The 21,279-nt window shown below is 37.8% G+C and overlaps 2 protein-coding genes across 2 annotated transcripts in view; one reads left to right on the forward strand and one right to left on the reverse strand.

Moving 5' to 3' along the window:
• Nucleotides 1-8,844, reverse strand: part of nfe2l1a (nuclear factor, erythroid 2-like 1a) — a 10,138-nt gene extending 1,294 nt beyond the window's left edge. The window contains exons 1-6 of the mRNA XM_043235456.1: nt 8,689-8,844; nt 7,295-7,900; nt 3,173-3,352; nt 2,776-2,865; nt 2,510-2,653; nt 1-1,778 (exon numbers count right to left, since the gene is read on the reverse strand). The exon at nt 1-1,778 is cut by the window's left edge and continues 1,294 nt beyond it. Of these exons, the coding sequence (XP_043091391.1) occupies nt 552-1,778; nt 2,510-2,653; nt 2,776-2,865; nt 3,173-3,352; nt 7,295-7,795 (2,142 nt within the window). The 5' untranslated portion in view covers nt 7,796-7,900; nt 8,689-8,844 and the 3' untranslated portion in view covers nt 1-551. The remainder of the gene's footprint in view (nt 1,779-2,509; nt 2,654-2,775; nt 2,866-3,172; nt 3,353-7,294; nt 7,901-8,688) is intronic.
• Nucleotides 8,845-10,109: 1,265 nt separating this feature from the next.
• On the forward strand, nt 10,110-20,451 carry copz2 (COPI coat complex subunit zeta 2). Its single transcript, XM_043235459.1, is given in 11 exon segments — nt 10,110-10,240; nt 11,600-11,668; nt 12,433-12,517; nt 14,256-14,347; nt 14,554-14,609; nt 15,283-15,360; nt 16,230-16,267; nt 16,270-16,280; nt 17,963-18,001; nt 18,143-18,175; nt 19,558-20,451. Coding segments are annotated over 11 exon segments (609 nt in total). The 5' UTR covers nt 10,110-10,180; the 3' UTR covers nt 19,606-20,451.
• The last annotated feature ends 828 nt before the right edge of the window (nt 20,452-21,279 follow it).

Raw genomic sequence — 21,279 nt, forward strand, 5'->3', positions numbered from 1 at the left:
GTGCTCGGATTCCAAGCATAATTTTCCATTTTCTGCTATAACATGGGATAATGTTGGTTTTATGTCTTCGGGAACAATTTCAGACGCTCCTTATGTTCTTGTAGCCCAGTTTGGTTCATGAACTGGACGTGAAATAGAACTTGTAATCATATGTTTCTTCCTATTGTGTCGTAAATCTGAAACGGCTTCTCGAATGAGAATTTTTCACCTTCTCTGTGAAATAAACAGTCTGTTGCTTGCTGCTGTGCCTCGTTTACATGTGAAATGGACAATAGCGTTGTGCACACGAACTGCGGTATTGCTCTCCATTACAGTAAGTTTTTAAGAGTACATAAAGGCCTTTAGCTTAAAAGGTCAGGGGAACTCTTGATGTGGCCCTTTAGCATCAAAACTTTGTGTTCCTATGTGTGCCTAAATAGTGCAATACATTATAAAGTATGATCACTTGGGTAATAATACCCTACTTGGTGCAAATTCCCAACTGTGGAAAACCAGCAGTTGGACTTCACAGCATTTTTTCCTGAGCCTAGTCATAGCACGAGTCCTCCATCTCACTTCTTGTGTTTTTGTCTCTTGCTAAGTTTGCGTCTGGAGTGTGAGTCTGTTCTGCGCTGTGATGTTACAGGGCAGGTGCTGAAGTTGTTGTCAGAGTACAGCAGCCCCTGTTCCTCTCTTAGTCTCTCGTAAACCTCTTGATACAAGCTGTTTAGATGCTGCTTCATCTCCCTGATGGAGCGCAGGATCTCAGACTTCTCCCTGAGCAGTTTGGCCCGGAGGCGTCTCAGGCTATCCACACTGCACTCCAATCCCAGCAGGACATCTAGCTTCCTCCTCCGACAGTTCTGGGCAGCCATTTTGTTTTTACCCCTGCGGCGAATGTCTCTGATAAGCGTAAGCTGAGCCTCATTGAGATGATATTTGGCTAGCAAGCGATTGAAGTCCTCGACGGGTAAGTTCACGATGTGTTCATTGGAGAACGGGATATTCATCGAACGTGCACGTTTCTCATCCCGGCCGGATAGATGATCCAGAACTTTGTCTTTTGGCGACTCGTCGGAAAGATCTTTTGGCGGTTTCTTCTGGCTTTGGGGTTGGTTGTAGGTATGATCGTGTCCGATGTGCTCGAGCCAAGGAAGGCGATGGAACTGTCTGGCTTCCAAAAAGCTTGACTGACACATTTTGCTTTGTTCTGGCATGTACCCGCCCACAGCTCCATCCTCTTCCTTGATATGAGTATAACCCACAGCGCCGCCTTCGTACATCAAACCAGGGCTTGGGCTGGACAGTGACGAAGAGCACGAAGAAGATGAGGAGGAATTGGAAGATTCAGATCCACTAGGAGAAGCAGGGCTTTGACTGTAATCCAGGGATAACCCAGAGTCGGAATCTGCTGGGTTCTGCTCTTCAGATTGTACCTGGCTCAGTTCTTCCAGAGCCAAATCCATTAGTTCAATCTCATCGAGCATGGCTTCCTCAAGCAGAGGATCTATAGGGCTTGGCAGGCTAGTCCCGTTAGTCATGAGGAGGTCTATGATATCAGAGTCTTCGAAAGCTTCTGCGTTATAAGAAGTGTCCGAATTAATGTTCGGCATGGAGTTGTTGTTCATGCAACTGGTTTCGTCCATGGTGAAGCTGTTTTGAGCTTCAGTGGATCTTGGCAGAGTGGCTTGGGGAAGGCGAACATCCTGATGAATAAAGTTTTCCAATGAGCCAGTGTTTCTGTCTGAATCACTGACACTGAAAGGAGAATCATCTATTGTTTCGGCTGTATCCATGTCCTGCAAAGATAAGGGAAGTCAAATAAAGTTTTCTGACTGCCTGGTCAATAAAACATGTCACCTGCTCCATATATTCCAAGTCTTTAACCTAGAAACTTGTTTTGAGTGGTAAATTTAAAAATAATAATAAATAAAATCATTTAAAATGTGTCTGGCTATTTTATTTATATATTGCATGAATGTAACACTAGTGCCGTCAAGTGATTAATCACATCCAAAACAAGCTTTTGTTTACTAATACATACATATATATATATATATATATATATATATATATATATATATATATATATATTAATACATACCCATACAGTATGTATTTTTGCATGTTAATACATTTACACGCATTTAGTTGTATATGTTTACATTCATATTCAATATTACTTTGTAAATATTTTTATTATATAAACATTAAATGTGTGTATTTATATATACATATTAAATAAACAGTACACACAAAAATATTATGTAAACAAAAACTTTTTTGGGTGTGATTAATCGCAATTAATTGTTGAACTATAACTTATACTTTATAACTTTCTGTTCTCCAAAGTTCCTTTTGCTAGCCAATAAATGGCGCCAAAAATTAAGAATTTCATTATTATAATCACATTTTTTGACAAATGACTAATGCTCAAAATGACAGAATGCATAACATATATGCATTATTTTTTCAAAGCACTGATTAACTTTTGGGACTTAACAGGACCATATAGTTATACATGTCATACCTGTGATTCCATGATGGCCAGAACATCTTGCCACTGTTGCTCTAAAGTTGTTGATTCCTGTTCAGGCAACAAGGGTGACATAACTGGCCTCTGAAACTCAGGAAGTGCCTGTTCCCCTACATTCTGTACATCAGGACCTGTCAACTAAGAAAAGTAAGGTTTTTAAGTAGGCCTATATTTTCTTTTTTTCCCCTCTCTCCAGCTCTAAAACAACTCCAGCAGCACAAATTGTTGTAAAAATGTTGCGTTCTAGATTAAGCTTTTACCTCTGGATCTCTTTCTGAGGGAAAGCCGGCATCGATGAAGTTTAAGCACTCATCAATGGAAAGAGAAGCGTCGTCCCTTACACCTGACAGCTGAAAGGAGAGCGAGTGTGCATGAGGAAATTGTTTAATAAAGCTCATATCGCTCTGTTATCTGTCGAGGTCAAACTATGACGGCAATGCTGCACTGCTATGGAATGTGGGACGTCTTCATAAAGCTCAGCACTAACACGGAAAATCTACTTCTACACAATATGCTCACTCAATTTTGGGTGCATTTTGTGTCCCGTTTACAATATTTCAGTATTTTAGCCAAACGAATCTAATGGAAATGACACATACTAAGAAATTTTCAAATAAAACATTATTTAGTGCCTTGTGAACATGTTCACTGCCATACCTGTGGATCCCCTCCAAACATTTGGTTGTGAAATGGATTTGAATTTCTCCAGCTGTTCACCATGAGCTCTTCTTCCTCGTCAAACAAGCTGAGAGATTGGCTTCTTGCATTTTCCAGCTGCACCTGGTGGACATTTTGCTGAGGTTCCTGCTCCCAGAAGAAAGACATACCATCTCCCTCCTGCAAATGCAAAAGTAAGCATCATGTCTAGTACTTCAGGAAGCATGTTCTCTAATGGACAGGACGTGGAGGTCTCAGGTGGGTCAGGGTAGTTTAGTTCTGCTTTCATGCGATTGCAGAAACCTCCCACTTCTAAAGTATGTTGCGTTCAAGTGTTTTGCTGTCGAAAAAACAGGAATCCTGGTGGAAGGACCATTCAGACTTTATTGCCTGTTTCTTTGGGAAATCTTCGAACCCAAAGGTCGTAAATATGACCCGAGATGTCATTCATGTCTAATTTGAGTCTGGTAAAATTCATATTTACAATAATTCAGATGCTACATGAAGCCAGCATGCCTTCCTAGTAATTATTTTATTTTATATACATTTTGTTTTCAAAATATTATTAAGAATAACCTGCATTAAGATATATGATGTTTTGGCTTGGTGATGAACAACTTTTATGTATGGAATCCATACATTTACAGACAGTTCTAGGCTATAAATAGAGGTAACCTTTCCCTGTTCTGGAGAGGGATTAATAAAAGCGATTGGTCTCTTGGGTGTCTGTGCTGTTGTTACTGGAAGTCCCCTTAGCCTCCAGAGACCCCTGTGGTTCTTGTGACAGGATGGCAGTTGACTAATATGTTTTTTGGTATCAGGGGAATAACAAATCCAACCCCGCCTTACAGTCACCTAATCACGTAACCCATTCAGTCCATCCACACCTTCATAGGCTCAGTCCTGGAAAGGCTTTGACAAGGTCACTGTGCCTGTTTACATTTAAGCTTCAGGTATGTGGAGCAGTGGAAGATGTCGTTCATGTACTGTCTGTCGACTTGGTTTTGAGGGGATGGACCCAGACACTTGATCAGTAGCCGGTAAACAGGCATTGCGAAAGCAAATGCGCCTGTCTTCTCGGATTACAAAACAAGCCAGGCTGGTGCTGGACGCCAAGCCAGCACATGCTCAGGCATATCTAACAGCGGTCAAACTAGCTGGGGTCACAACAATCCTGCCCGGTCAAGTACAGCACCCTCGTCTGAACTACAGTGATTCAGACAGGGGCATTTAATACCGCTTTTTGACCGATTCGACATCGATTTTCCTTACAAAGATGTTAGGGTGTAAAATAATAATAATAATATTATTTTGAGATATACTGGTAGATTAGTGCTGTCAAACTATTAATTACAACCAAAATAAACATTTTGTTTCCATAATACATGTATGTGTACAGTGTATATTTATTATGTATATATAAATATGCACGCGTGCATGTATATATTTCAAAAACTATTCTTTTTATATATTAAATGTATTTATTTAGAATATAAACTACATAAATGTCAATATAGACTTGTAAATGCATGTTAATATTTTCAAAACATACACTGTATGTGTGTGTATTTATATATCCATAATAAATATGCACAGAACACAAAAATGTATTATCAAAGGGATTATTTTTAGGATTATTTTGCTTTAATTTTACATTTAGATTACTGATACCGGCAGATCTGCTTGATTCTGTATGACTGAGAATCATGGTTATTATTAACTTTTCTTAAGAAACATTTATTTTAGTGATAAGAAGGATGTGTGAAGAATGATTCCTTTTCTCCAAACTGCACGCTTTCAATAATCCCTAGAGAAAGAATTGCTCCAGGAACATCATATCGCCTGTCAGTACTGGTCAAACCATGGGGCTGAATTTGCAGGCTTTTCTACATGCCACACTAACAAACAGACTGGCTCTAGGTTCAGAAATAGCCCTGTGGATCATGTGCATGTCAAATCCGATCTGGTCTGCACATGTGGGGACTTGACAAACGCATGGCAACTGTTTCTAAGTACAGGGTCCTCACTCAAGGGGAATTCAGGTTCACTAACTGCTATACTATCTGCAACCTCTTATTCTGTTACAAAGCCCACTGGAGGAACAGAAAGTAAAAAAGCATCCAGTCGAAATTTCCCTAGCTGTCCCGTCTAGCTGATGCATGCGCACAGAAAGCAAAAGATAGCGGCTTGATGCTTCTCACAAATGTCAATTTGTCGGGCAGACGCTCACGGTCACAAAGAAACCGTTTACTCCCCAAAAAATATTTTTGCTCACCTGCAAGCAATTCAAAACATTTAACTTTTTGAGAAATTTAGCATTACATCGCTTGCTCTGCAGTGAATGGGTGCCGTCAGAATTAGAGTCCAACTATCTGATAGAAAACAGCAAAAATATGGTCAAAAAAGGCTCAAATTTGAGTCCTTAATCCATAATATTACTTTACTCAGTCATCTCGTCAGAATCAAGAGAGAAACATACAAATCAAGCACCATTTACTAACAGGTCCAAAACAAATACATGTCAGTTGAGTCAGTCTTTTTCTACTAGAGGAAACATTATTGTGGTGTTTTAGCTGAAAGCAGTGGTTTAAAGTTGTAATGTAACAATAGTTAAAAAGTAATAATGTATTGGTTTCTTAGAAACAGAGCTTTTCAGCTCAAAAGATGGACTGAAGTGGAATGTATTACTTTGTGGATTGTTATGATATCAGCAGTTTGATGGCACCCATTCACTGCAGAGGAGCCATCGATGAGCAAGTGATATAATTCTCAATTTGCTCAATTAGTTCTGATGAAGAAAAAAAAAAAAATCATCCACAACTTGAAAGTCCCGAGGACGAGTACATTTTCAGCATTTTTGGGTGAGCTATTCAGTTTCTTTTTATTTATGCTCTTAAGAGTTTATGCTCAATATCATATGGTTTAATAAACTTTTCCCTTGATGTAAGGTTTATAATATATTAGATTTTTTGTGGAGCGTTTCTGCTCATTTTTGAGTCTGAAAACCATTGGTATAGAAACTATATATGACATGCTAGCACACCGGCCAGCGATCATGAGTTATTACCAGAGTACTCTGGGTCTCATGGACCTCTCACGGTCAGTAGAACGGAAAACAACATGCAACACGTTAAGTAACGCATGCCATGCTGAAGTATCAGATGTTTGAAGTTGCTTAATACTCAGCTGTGCCTCGGGGGGAAAAAGACAGGGACACATGTGTTTATCCAACTAAATAACAAACCATTTGCATATCTGGACCAGACATGTTTGGCATAAAGCCAGTTCTGTCTGGGTGTGTGTTTACAGAACACAATAAGTGAATAGAGTTCGTCTCATATGGTAAGCTATGTATTTATTAATATTTGAATGAATGCACGTTATGATGTATAGTCATTTTGTACATGCATTAGCTTATTTCCAGTAAGTTGACTCGATGATTATGTTGTTTCATCTGATAACCAAGTAAGATTCATAGATAAAAACACTTCCTTATTTTCTAGGGCACAGGTTGACTAGAAATTATGTGCAATAAAAAAAAATATATAGCCATAGTTGAAAGATCAATAAAGTAAGATCTAACAATTTTCTTCTTTTTATATCTGTTCGAGCACATTTCTGCCATCCTTGGAAAACAAATACATAGTATCTCTAATTAGGGTTAAAATCTGTGGTGCACAAATATTTTTTTTATATTTTTTTAAATATTTTTTAACGCAATTTATTAATGTGAGGGCAAAGCTAAATTAATCATTATACATTTACATATACATATATATTTTTGCTGAATAAATTAATAAAGAACAGAGTTTATTTGAAAATAAATATACTGTCGCTTTTCATCAATTTATTGTGCCTTGCTCAATATAAGTATTCATTTTTTTAAGATAAGTCTTACTGTCCCCCAACATTTCATATATACAGGCAGTGTATATGAACATGCAAACAATTTTAATCAATTTTTATTTTATTCTTAGTAGCAGTCCTTGCATGGAAGGTGTTTTTAGCACCAGCTTTTCTTCCTCAAATCTTTGCTTGAACTATTATGTAACAAACCACAAAACAGGTCACCGACAGAAATAGACAAACCTTTTTGAGGTTTTCTCCGGCATCACTGCTTACCTCTTTAATGGGTTCATCGTCGTCTGCATGGTTGAGGCTTCTCTGCATTTGATCCTCAGCTGCATCATAACCCAGCTCTCCTCCGCTTCCCAACCTCATGCTTAGCTCTGAGGGTTCCTCCACATCTTGAAGACCTCCGCCTTCCTCGAGGAGGCCCACCTGAGCTGGAACGGAGACCCCAGTGTCAGGCTCCCTGTGGACCAGCCAGGCCTCCAGCTCCGGCGCCGGCACCTGCAGACGGTCTAGAGAGCGGACCCAGTTCAGAAGCCGGCGAGCTGTGAAGAACCCGTCCAGATCTGCGCTTTTTGGGTGCAGGTTATACCCATCCAAGACGTTTCGGAGGTTGTGGAACTGAGTCTGAGTTAGAGCCGAATTTGGGCCCAGAATGATTTCGGTTAAAGGGGGCAGGTAGGGATCCACGTCCACACGCATCCCAGCCAGACTGAGAAGGATAGCCACTTGGATCAGGCCCTCTGTGAGGTACTTCTTCAGGTCCGGCATGACTCGAACCAGTGCTGAGAGCCAAGTCAGTCTCAAACAGTTTTTGATTTTTTTTTTGTTTAAAAAAAAAAAAAAAAAAAAAAACGAACAATTTTACACAAAATCCTGAAATAAAAGAGAAGAATTATATAAGTTTCTGACAATGCAAACTATATAATGATTTCATTTTAAATAAAAAAATAATTAATAAATAAATACAAGAGATACATTGCTAACCGTGTACTAAATAATTTTTCGAAAAAATAAAACAAATGCTACGTTTTGCGAGGCAATATTTAAATCTGCTTCAAAATAGCATGTTTAATTCGACGATGCTTGATGATTTTTCTGATGAATAGCAAAGTTTACTAGCTATTTTCTACGGGACAGTTGTTTCAGTACCAGGTTTCGTAAAAGCGCGAAATATTGTACAATAATCGGCGTGTACCACGTATTAGACGCGTTGTTCCGTTCCTGGCTTCTGATTGGTCAATACAGCGTTTCCAACGTAAACGAACAATAGCGGGGCGGACACGCGAAACTTCTGGAATATTCTGCTCAAGATCATAAACAGCCACCATCAACCCGTGACACTCCCGCTGACCCACTTATTTCTTTCCTCATAACCGGGCAACAGGCGACTGAGTCACCCCGTGATGAAATCAAAACGTTTCTCGTGAAATAAACGCTAGCGTTTCAGGAAGACTAGCTGTTGTTTTCATTTTATTTTCAGTTCAAGTAATAAAACTCAGCAAGACACGCTTCCCCTCACACAGGTGCGCGCCCAGATGTTAGCCCGCTAAACCACAACTTGAGACGCCTTGGACATTTTTTACGTGATTAATATAGAAAGCTACTAGATTCGCAACATCTGATGTTCACGTTTATGAACGCTGCGGATAACGACACGGTACCTTGTTCGCGGACGAGAGGTCTTGCGGTAACTAGAGCGGGATGCTCCTCTTGAATGACTCTCAATCACACAACTTCGCGTGCTCTATAACAGAGCCCGAGTGTATTTATAAGGCAGAAGTAAGCGGCGGAAAGTATTGGTCTCCTCCCCACGGGACGTCACGTGACGAGACTTTCGCTTTTCTTTCGGAGTCAGTGTTGGGAAGAGACTGCGGACTCTTCCAAAAACACCAGATGTGTTTTCTAGAGCTTATCTTTGGACTATGAAACTAGTGGCACTAGGAATAAAATCATAGCTACTCTGAACTGTTTTGTCATCTTGCACATGTGGGTATACATATAATGGATGGTGGCAAATTATGCAATGCGCGGTGATATTTAAAGGGACAGTGACCCTAAATTAAAATCCTGACATCCACTTTTCCAAACTTTCAAAAATCCTTCTGTTGAAAGCTATTGGAAGAATATTGGTGAAATGTTGAAGGGATAGCTCACCCAAAAGTGAAAATTCTGTCATTAATTACTCTTTGGGCCACAAAACTTCTGTAAACATAAATCGAAATCTGCGGGAAAAGAAGAAATTGTTGAATGACCTTTTAATATTTTTTGTCTTTGATCGCAAAAAAAATATTCTCTTAAGTCTCTTAAGTCTCATAACATTACAGTTAGACCACAGATGTCATGGACTATTGACGCCCTTACTGTCGTTATGTCACTGGCTGTCTATGGAGCTCAAAAACATCCCATGTGTGTGTTCTTAAGATGAACAAAGGTCTTTCTGGTACTTACAACATGAGGGTGAGTAAATAATGACAGCACTTTCATTTTGGGTGAATGCCCCTTGGAGCCATTCCCAGTTTAGTCTTTTTTTTCGTACTCATATTGATGTCAATGGCTACCATCCTCAGTTGTTTGGTTTGGAACAGCTTAAGGATGAGTAAATGATGATTTATTTATTTAGTAAGTTTTTAGTAAGTTTAAGTATTTAATAACTTCTTTAAGGAGAAAAGAGGAATGGGTTTGCATATTATTATTGTTACTTGACATTTTAATGGGTGTATTTACAGCAAGCTGTGTGTAAGCAAGCTTCACCCCCTGATCCCTGAACCTTCTCAGCTTTGCTGCCCCCTGTCGCGCTGGTAAGAGGTGACCTTACATAATTCATTTGCTTACAGCAGCCGTTCATTATCTATTCATTGCATATCCTGTTGTTTTAAAACTTGAGGTGGGTGGCAAGGCACGCGTAATGAAACTTGCTTGTGAAACGAGCTACTCATTAGAGCAAATAACATGACGCCCAACATTTCGTACTCAAAACTTACCAAAGTGAGCAGATTGTAAGCCAGCGCACGGTGGAAGCCGCCATTGTGGCTCCTGTACCGCAGCTCCTCTGAAGCAGAACGCCATTGTGGGTTTGAGCCAAGATGGCGGCTCAAGGGCTGTAGTTGCAGACACGCCCCCTGTGAGTCAGAGGGTTTTAGGAGCGCTACTGTAATGACAGCTCAAAGCTGTCCACGTCAACACTGTGCTACCACCATGGACTCCGCGGCTCTGGTAGGATATGTGTGCCATTTACTCGCTTTTTTTTAAAAATTCCTTTACTCATCGTAAACGTTGAAATAGTGGATCGACTGGCTTTGGTAGATTGTACGCAGTTTTTGTCTCTGACTTAATAGAAAAATATGTTTTCGATAGCAGCTATTTACTCTTTATATTATTCTAAGCATTAGCGTGCTAAGTTAAAACAATATTTTAAGAAACTCTACAGTGGTGTGAACAACTGGAAACACGTCGTGTCTGGTGTTATAAACGCTCTTGCGTGCGTTTATTTCTCGCCAAAACGAAATTGTTGTTGACAGAAACCGATCCGGTTTCTCTTTGCGAGCGAACGAAAATTTATGGGATCAAGCCGTAACGTTATGTCCTGATCCTGAACGATTTATGCGTTTTAGTAGCATTGTAATGTGTCGTGCACAGCGGGGTTGTTTATATGCATCTCCCACTTGCGCTCTGTAAGTTTTTTCCGTCTACTCGTGGAAGATGTGAGTTTTCAAAGTGGGACGTGGATGCCACGTCCTCGACGCGTCTCCGTTGGAGCGGAGCGGCGCGGCGCGGCGCGGAGCGCGTGATTGATTCCACAGGTGGACACTTGGAGGAGATCAGCGATATTGCTTGCCACGGACGTTTTAATACTCTTACGGCTTGACCTATATGGACAACACCAGCAATAACTGCAAATGATTAATACTGTAGATGTAGAAAAATAACAGCGCCTCTGTTTGGCGACGTTGGACTGCGAAAGAAGCAGAGATATTTCTTTAAGATTTTAAACACTATATATTGTAGTATAGCAGGGTAGACGGTTTCACAGAAAATTCATTCGTTACTATCCTTGTAAAAATGCAAGGCTTTGAACTGTTTACACATGGGCTAATCTTAAGGAACCCTTTCTTGGTAGTAACCTATGACTATTTTAGTTTGCATATGTATATGCACACACACACACACACAACGAGTTTATAGTGTCATTTGTTAATTTTCACGCTTTTAACCCCGTCACTCACATTTTTTGGCCCTGAAGGTCCACAGCGAGACAGGATTCTCCCACCAGAGGATCTGAAAAGATGAGATGATAGTTTTCTCCTTCTGTTCGCCTGGCTCAAGTTCTGTGATACACTCAGACTTTGAATCAGTGGTAGTCAGTGCATGACAGAACTTTGGCCCGGATGGACCCGGTCGAGTGAGAGCCAACAAGCGGCCTCTTCTGACTAGACTTTCTCTTTTTATAGTGTTTTCCTGTAATACCGTAGGCATGCATCAGTATTATTTCAAGGGTGTATTTGTGACATTTGAGAAAGAGAAAAAAAAGTAGTGTTTACTGTTTGAAAATAACATTGATTTATTTTTTACCAGGAACCCTCGCTCTACACTGTGAAAGCGGTCTTCATCTTAGACAACGATGGAAACAGACTGCTTTCAAAGGTGCCAGTGTGTCATTCTCAAATATTCTTTCTTATTGTTGAAGGTGAAATTATTCTTGCACTTTAGACTTCTGGGTTATTTTCAGAAACAATGCAGTTAAATCTAATTACATGCCTATAAGGAAAAATAAAGTAATTTCATCTCAAAGAATAATTTACAAAAAAAATAAATAAAAAAAAAAATAAAAATAAAATATATATATATATATATATATATATATATATATATATATATATATATGTATATATATATATATATATATATATATATATATATATATATATATATATATATATATATATATATGTATATATATATATATATATATATATATATATATATATATATATATATATATATATATATATATATATATATATATATATATATATATATATATATATATATATATTTACAATTTTATTAATTGAAATTCTTTGACTTCTTTATAATCAACTATACGAGTTGCAAAATCATGCTTCTATAGAAATCTGAATTCAGGCAGGGTTTAGCTTCAGCACTAACTGGAGAAAAAAAAATAAATAAATGTATTTCGAAAAGTGTAAGAAAATTACAAGCATGTAACAGAATTGGAAATGAGCTCGAACTTGAATAGCAGCTGAACTCTGGAGGATCTCCTCTTTTACGTAGTCATTTTAGGAAGAAAAAACAAGCATGTGCAGACACGAAGAAGTGGAAATATGAGTTAAGCATTATGCATACGTAGTCATGTACTATAACAAATGATCCCTGTGCTGTTTCAGTACTATGATCCAGAGCTCTATCCCTCAATGAAAGAGCAGAAGAATTTTGAAAAGAATGTATTCAACAAAACACATAAAGCCGACAGTAAGTTCATTATTTAATAGCTCTTATTGTATGCTGCTTTGCACCAACCAATCTAACCAATGCTGCCGAATGTGTTGCTTGTAGTTAGTAGACCTGATCGGCTGCTTTGTGTTCCAACTCCAGCTCTCCAGAGCAATGCTTCATAGTAATTTCAAGGATGTTTTTTGGATTTGTTAGTGCCAATTAGGTGCACAACCACTCTCAAAGTGAAATAATAAGCATCCCAGATCAGTCCCCGATCGAGTTACTAGTTTACAGTGGCCACTGGAAGGTGCATGTGCCGTCTTCCTCTGGTGTTTGCGGGTCAGATTACTGGAAAACTGGGTGGAGAACCTGTTCTAGAGTTCAGAAATGTTTCTGTCACTTGCCCTGTGGGGTGAAGGAGTATGACACCGGGACAACAAAACCACCCCGATCCTTTCACCTGTTTAGGTGTTAGCTGCTTTAACATGGTCAAAATACACACCTCTGTTTGTCTCTTAAAGGCGAACCTGTAGAAACGTGAAACTATCTGCTCCGTTTTCTGTTACTTTTCAGACGGATATTCAGACAAACATACTTTACCTAGGTGAAAAGGACCAGCGATCGCTTCTGACATGCAATTGTTTCGTTTCACGTGAAACTTTCGGTAATCAGACACCTGGCTCTTTTAACGCAGCGTTCTCAAAGTGAAACACTGAACTGGGATCAGTTTATCTGGCTCATATCAACATAAAAAGACGAAACCGGGCATTACAATTGTCTGTGATATTTTGAGTGTGCTGTATATTGTTTTGTGGTCTCACTTTTGTTTGTCACGTCGGTCAGCTAGAGAAGCTGACTTTGATGAAAATAACTTTAATCTGGGCTTTATAATAACTTGGATGTTAACATTATAGATTGTTACTCACTTTGCAAAAAACACGTCTTTTTGTAAGAAAGAATATATTTAAGTAATATCACACAAGCAAGAATGTGCTTCTTGATGAATCTGTTTTCAGCTAATCATTTGAGTCACTGACTCAGCGATCCATTCATAAACTTTGTTTCTAAAGGAATCAGGCCTTTTGTTCATGTCACTCATTAAGACATGAACTTCCCGCCACCTACTGGAGGTTTTAGTACATTCATTTTTCCATGAAAGGCCCAAACTAGCCAAGGTAAAAGCATAAAAACATAATCAGCTAAATCTAAAATACAGACAATTTATATAGAGGTTTTTTGTCAAATATGTATAATTTTCTGTACCTAAAAGTGTAAAAAAAGAAAAAGGATTGGTAAAAGTTTGCTCTATGTTTAACTAAAATCTGTGCTGCACCTCCTATGGGTTTAAAACCAATTATATGTTCCTGGGTTACATAACAACTAGCAAACAGAGTGGGATTATTGATGTCATATTCACTATTCAATAAATGACTAAAATTAAATTAGTCCCAATGTTGGAAAAAAAAGTATTTTCTACAAGGGGGAGATCCTGAAACATGTCATCTCTGCCAAATCCCTTCATCTGTGAAGCGTGTTTGTGCGGGTTTCAACTTTTTGAAGAGCTTTTTTAGGTTAAACCAAATACAGTTTTGAAGCATTTCGCTAAAACAAGTGATAAAACATGATGCAATTCGGCCGTAATATTTCTCGACATGAAAATAGACACAGAAGCTGGAATGGCGTCAAACACGAACGAACATTAGTTGAGTATACATATTTTTTGTGTACAAATCTTGTTGATTTCATGTCTCGTGGCTCTTTTCTGTGCGCCCAGATGAAATTGCCTTCTTGGAGGGAATGACGATAGTCTACAAGAGCAGCATAGACTTGTTCTTCTATGTAGTCGGCAGCGCTCAGGAGAATGAGGTAAGTCCCGTATGCAGATGAGCTGGCCTGTGATTGGCTGAAGTGCTGCCATCTGATCACTTCATTTGAATGTGACAGCAAGTCTTTCTGAGCCTCACGGGGGGCTGCTCCGTTTTGGACGCTATTTGAAATCTGTGCAATTTTGTTTGTCTAAGAGGATGCGGATATGACAAAAAAAAACTTTTTCTGTGTTTGTCTGATCTCAGCTCATGCTGATGGCGGTGTTGAACTGCTTGTTTGAGACTCTCAGTCAGATGTTGAGGTGAGTTCATGCTCATATACCATTACCGTTCAAAAGTTCGGTTTCAGTGGGGTTTTTTTTAAATATTTTAAATATTTCATTGGCTTCATTGGAACATTTTTAAATATTTATATATTAAATATTATAATATAAATAAATTATTTGTATTAAACAAAAGTGACAGTGAAGACAATTATAGACTTTTTTTTTTTTAAATAAATGCAGTTATTTCTTCATCAAAGAATTATAAACAAAATATATCAGTGATTCTTCAAACATACTACGTGGTTTCTTGAGCCGAAAATGATTATTTTAGAATGATTTCTCAAGGACCTCGGGACACTAAAGCCAGGAGTAATGATGCTTATTCACGGACAGGAAGCAATTATTTGTTAAAAACAAAAGGTATAATATTCGATCAAATAAATGCAGCCTTTGTAAGCGTAATAGAATAATATCAAAAACATGAAAAAAATCTTAGCAATCACAAAGCTGAATGTGAATCTGAAATCTGAGGCCATGTGATGTTCAGGCAACGCTGTATGTTTTGACTTTATTCTGACACTGTGTGCGGTTCTAGCTGCCTATAGGCTGATTCGTGTCAGAAGTCCTGCGGTAGCCACAGAAACTGCTGAAGCACGGGATGTTACAGAGGAACACTTTTGTGCTCAGATTTCTGGTTCTTCTCCAACAGGAAGAATGTGGAGAAAAGGACTCTGCTGGATAATATGGACGGAGTGTTCCTGGTGGTGGATGAAATCATCGACGGAGGGTGAGCGATACACGGCTCTCTTTTATTTCTCTTTTTTTAATTTACTCCAGTGTTCAGTTATATCAACCTTCGGAAACCATACGATATGATTTGATCCTCAGCAAACATTTCTTAACGCTATTGATGTTGGGTCGCACTTTATATTAAGTGACCGTAACTACTAATTATAATTATAATACATAACATACTTATTGTGGTTGCCGGTGGGATAAGGGGGAGGTTAGGGAGGGGTTTGGTGGTATGGGTACGTTTATAAATGCAGAAATAATTACAGGTGTAACTCCATATAGGTATTATATGAAAAAAAAAAAAAAAAAAAAAAAAAATATAATATATATATATATATATATATATATATATATATATATATATATATATATATGTGTGTGTAAAAGCATGCATGTGCACAATGAGTGCAGTGTATCAAATGAGTAATTTAAATAGAAGTACATAGTAGTTGAGGCAACCTAATGTAAAGTGGGACCATACTGAAAACAGTTGTGCTGTTTAAAGGGATAGTTCACCCAAAAACATTCAAGACCCAGAAAGCAACATCGGTGCTTCAAGCGTAATGTTCTGAAGCTATGAGAATACTTTTTGCGGACAAAGAAAACCCTTAATTAAACAACATCTTCTCTTTCATGCCAGACTTTGATGTGCGTTCACAAAGGTCTCACTAGCTTTCTGAGCCCTGAACGTAGTAGCTTCATCGCTGCCTGTGCAGGCTCAGAAAGTCATCGGCTTTCATCAGAAATGTCTTAATTTGTCTTGCGGGTTTGGGACGACGCGAGATTCCCCATTTTTGGGCGAACCATCCCTTTAATATTTTAAAGCTGTAATATGTGAAACGCATGTTGACGTGTTTGCAGGGTGATCCTGGAGAGTGACCCCCAGCAGGTCATTGAAAAGTCAACTACAGGGTAAGAGCAGATATCACTGTGTACTCTCTGACAGCTTGTTATTAAACCCCAGAGTCAGCGGTTCCTAGCTTGCTTCTTTACCCACCGCTTCCTGTCTTTATAATTACCTCAGCACATCATTTCAGCTCGACAGGAAGCTGCCCTTTTGTTGTCCAGTTTGTTTTTTACTTTAAATGTGTATGTAAAAAGAGGGATAAAAGAACACACACACACACACACACACACACAGACACACACACACAGACTAAATGTCCCCTCTCTTGCCCTGTCAGTGTTTATCGGAGCAAGCGTATGGCTTCGTCCTTTTTGATTACATCACTGGTAACGTGGAGGGCCAAGGAGAGAGACGGCAGCTACTGTAGCTCTCCTTCCCTCCCTTCTCTCTCTTCCTCCGGCTTCGAGCGGGATAGAGAGGGGGGAGAGAGAGAGAGAGAGGGACGAGGGCGAGAGAGTGGGCAGGTAACTGCATGGCATGCACGAGCGTGTGTGAGGCTCACAAGAGGAACAGCTGTAACCCAGGCGGGCGATCAATATTAAGAAAACGCCTCACTGACATCTGACCGTAAACCTTTCGCTGCGGAGTGGGAGACACTGAGTCACATCTTTGAGTTACGCTCACATAAACTCACTAAATCAATGACCGGGCATGATTTCTGCTCAGCTGACCTCAGTCCGTGCTTCTGATTTATGCTGCTGTGAGTTTTATTTTTTACTCCTTTTCAAGGAGGGGCGCGTTTCAAGTTAAATGCATTACGAAATAGAATACAAATAGATAGCACAGTTTCTGTAGATAAATAGTAATATTTAGTAATATTTCAGTTATATATAAAATTGCAGGCAATATATACTTTATTATTTAAAAGAAAAACAAAAACTTTATTACATTATTTTTTATTTGCTGTAAAACCAGCAACTTGTTATCTATTAAAAAATTGTAGCAGCTGGGGAACATTTTATTTTGTCGTCTTTTAGATGATTTTCTGTTTTAGTGATGGTTCTGCTCCAGCACAGTGATCGACCAATATATGCATTTTAATGCATTTCGTTTTTTTGTTTTTCTCTAATTATTACAAATGTTAATTAATTGTATATACAATGTTTTATTATTAGAAATTTATTGCATGTGAATACAGTGCACATGCATTGCTGGGATGTCGTCTGTGGGACTTGAAATAACATTTAAAATTTAAACAAAAATGCAGACAAATGTATTTTTAAATAAATTTTAAAGTGCCCTATTTCCTTTATATATAGATTTTTGATCCACATTTAAACCTTCTTAAAAATTATTTTTTAAATAATAAAATAATATAATAATAAAATATTATTTTTAGCAGCCAAACATAATTTTATTTTTCTGGTGCAGAGATTTATCCATTGTGGACTTTTATATCATTTTATTATTATTATTATTATTATTATTATTATTATTATTATTATTATTATTATTATTATCACTTCAAATGTTCTCTGTGTATTCTTTCTACAGTTTAGAGACCATCAGTGATGTTTTATAATGTTAGCGATTTGAGTTGTGTGTGTTGGTGACCTTTAACCTTCACTTTGTCATGCAGTAACATTTTTAAAGAAACTGCATGATGTGTCTGGCTTGGCTAGGTTTGGTTTATGTTGGTTAGTTATTATTTTAATTTTAATTGTTCTTTGTTTTGGTTGTTTTACAGGCAGATGACAGCCCATTATCAGAACAGAGCGTGGCACAGGTACTGAACACATAGATAATTAAAAACACTGGCACATTAACATCTTTGTCATGAAATTATATGTGCTTTCTGTCTAACCATCAACGCCTGCACTGCTTTTAGTCTCGCTCTAACCTATGCAACTAACTCTAACTTTGACAGCACATCACTGAAAAACTGGCTCTCACTTCTAATGTAAGTGCATGAACGCTCGTATATATGTGCTACTGGACACACACACAGACACACACACACACACACACACACACACACACACACACACACACACACACAGACACACACACACACACACACACACACACACACACACACACACACACACACACACACACACACACACACACACACACACACACACACACACACACACACACACACACACACACACACACACACACACACACACACACACACACACACAGACACACACACACACAGACACACACACACACACACACACACACACACACACACACACACACACACACACACACACACACACACACACACACAGACACACACACACACAGACACACACACACACACACACACACACACACACAGACACACACACACACAGACACACACACAGAGACACACACACACAGACACACACACACACACACACACACACACACACACACACACACACACACACACACACACAGACACACACACACACACACACACACACACACAGACACACACATACACACAGACACACACATACACACACACACACACACACACACACACACACACACACACACACACACACACACACACACACACACACAGACACACACATATATGCATGCTGAAAATATTGTTATTCAGCCTTTTGGGTAAATCTTTTAAACCTATGTTATAACAGAAGTGTAATATTATAGATAATGGACTGAAACTAATTTAAAGTGAAGTTTAATTATGAAAGAGTCTTCACAGTAGTTAGAAGCGGTTGTTAAAATCAGATTGTGATGTTGTGGTCCTCAGATGCCCCCTTGTGGTCATAATATGAAATTGTTAATGCGTTTAGGAATGTTTACCATTAAAATATACCCAGCTATCTGGAAATATCTTTCTGGGAAGATTATCTCAGTGAGATGAACAAATGTTCTTCCAATAACCTTTAATTAAAATTTAAATGGTTGTTTAATGTTATCCTGTCTTTAATAATGTTCTCGTAAAGTTAGCACAAAACTTTACTTGGGTCTTGTTTTATAGAAGATTCCAAATTAATATCTACGTAATGTTTGCAAAATGATAGAATTGAATGTTTCTTTAATGTTTGCATATGCAGGATTTATTTATTTATGAATTATGTTTTATTTATTTATAGAAAGTATCTATTTATCTGTGTGTGTGTGTGTGTTTAAATATTGTTTTAACTGTATTGCCTTGCTTCAGCGTGAAATTATTATTAACAATGTAGCAATGAATGCATCCCAAAATCGTATTATATTAACCCAATAATAATTACATTAGTTCTCATTGAATTGCATATGTGAAGTAATCATGTTAGCGGTTGATCTGACTAAGCGTGTTTTATTTTTCAGGTGTTACAGTCAGCAAAGGAGCAGATCAAGTGGTCAATTCTGAAATAATATTTTCCATCACCTCTGAAGGAATCTGTAAATTATTGCAAGGGAATTTCGTTTTTTTACTTTAATGAGTTGTAATTTAATTAATTAATGGAGTAGTGTACATGGGTAGTTGCATCTCATATTTAGTGATGATATATTTATATATTTTTTAAAGAGTAAATTAGGTCATTTGTGTTTGGTTTTTTTTTTGTTAATGATATAAAAAGGCATATTTGCTCACTGGGCTCTGTACCAAATATCAACCAATACATACCTATGTCAAAAGCAGCTTTAAAGGAATTGCAATTAATTTTAGCCTCTACAAATATTGATATATTCCTGTTCTGTTGAAAGGAGGTACGGCTATTTTTTCTTTTAACAAAGACTCTCATTTAAATGGTCACATCAGAAATGTTTTGTCTAAACTTGTCTTTTATCAGTTTTGGTATTTTTGTTTTGCTTTACAAAAAAATGTTGTCAAAAAATAATTAACAAAGTTCTGTTACACTAGGCCAATATATAAATATTTTGCTATATATGTGTTTTTTTTTAATGAGGGAAGGGCAATATTGTGCAATTGATATGAGTAGGTTACAGGCACTAAGATTATAATATAGTCCACTACAACAATAATAAGTGTCTGAAAAGCCACAACTATAGGTTAGATGTATGAAAAGTAGCATTAAAAAAGTTTAAAAATAATTTATTTTGTTTTAGGTATGCTATACAAAATTAACATTTCCATACATTTGATTTTCTAATAAAATAAACTGTGTAGTGTGTTGTTTAAGTTTTAAAAACCATGGTTCAGGAAATACTTGCGCACAAAAATGTCACTTAAAACTAATAAATGTTCTTTTTTTTGTATTTGTTGTTTAGTTGTTTATTTGTGGCTGCTTTTCGAGACCAATTAACAGTAAGACAACCACGCTGATTCTCTATTGGTGAGAGAGCAGGGAATGTAGACCAATCAGATTTGTTCCATAATGAATATTCTGCGTCAATATGAATACGTTTAACGGTAATAAAAAAGGGCGTGGTTTGTACAGCCATTGGATGCCGAAGCCCAATGGAAATCTGGAGGCCGAGGCTCCGCCCACACGACTGAACCAAAGGGCTGCTGCTGAAGACTCGTCGAAGCGTGATTGGTCGAGGACGCTGGAGCTGGGCGTGGACTTTGGACAGCGGGGCTGAACCTCACCAGCCAATCACATTCTGTGTTTTTGGCGCACGCGGTATGTAGAGCCAAAACGGACCTGTTACCACTGGTCCCAATAAAACAATAACCACTTACTGAAAATTGACCCAAATGTTTTGCTTAAATAGCTAGTTTAGAGATTAAATTTAGGCTAGCTGATAATAGATCATTTTAGAACTGAAAAAAATAACAGCAAAAAACATAACGCATAGTCCCCCATATCAAAGCCTGCACTAAATAAGGCTCGACTCCAGCTGTACATAGATTACAATTAACACGTTTTAAAAGTAAAATCCGCATTAAATTCTGTTCTTATATCACATTGGTATTTATATATTTATTTATATTCTTATCGGTATTTGGTGACCACATCGAATAATAGCTAATAGCCTAATAATAATAATAATAATAATAATAATAATAATAATAATAATAATAAAACTGACACTATGAAAAAGCAAAACCATTTTCATCAAAATAACGAGAACGGTTTGTAT

Source organism: Puntigrus tetrazona, chromosome 3 (assembly GCF_018831695.1).
Source record: "Puntigrus tetrazona isolate hp1 chromosome 3, ASM1883169v1, whole genome shotgun sequence".
Classification (NCBI taxonomy): Eukaryota; Metazoa; Chordata; class Actinopteri; order Cypriniformes; family Cyprinidae; genus Puntigrus; species Puntigrus tetrazona.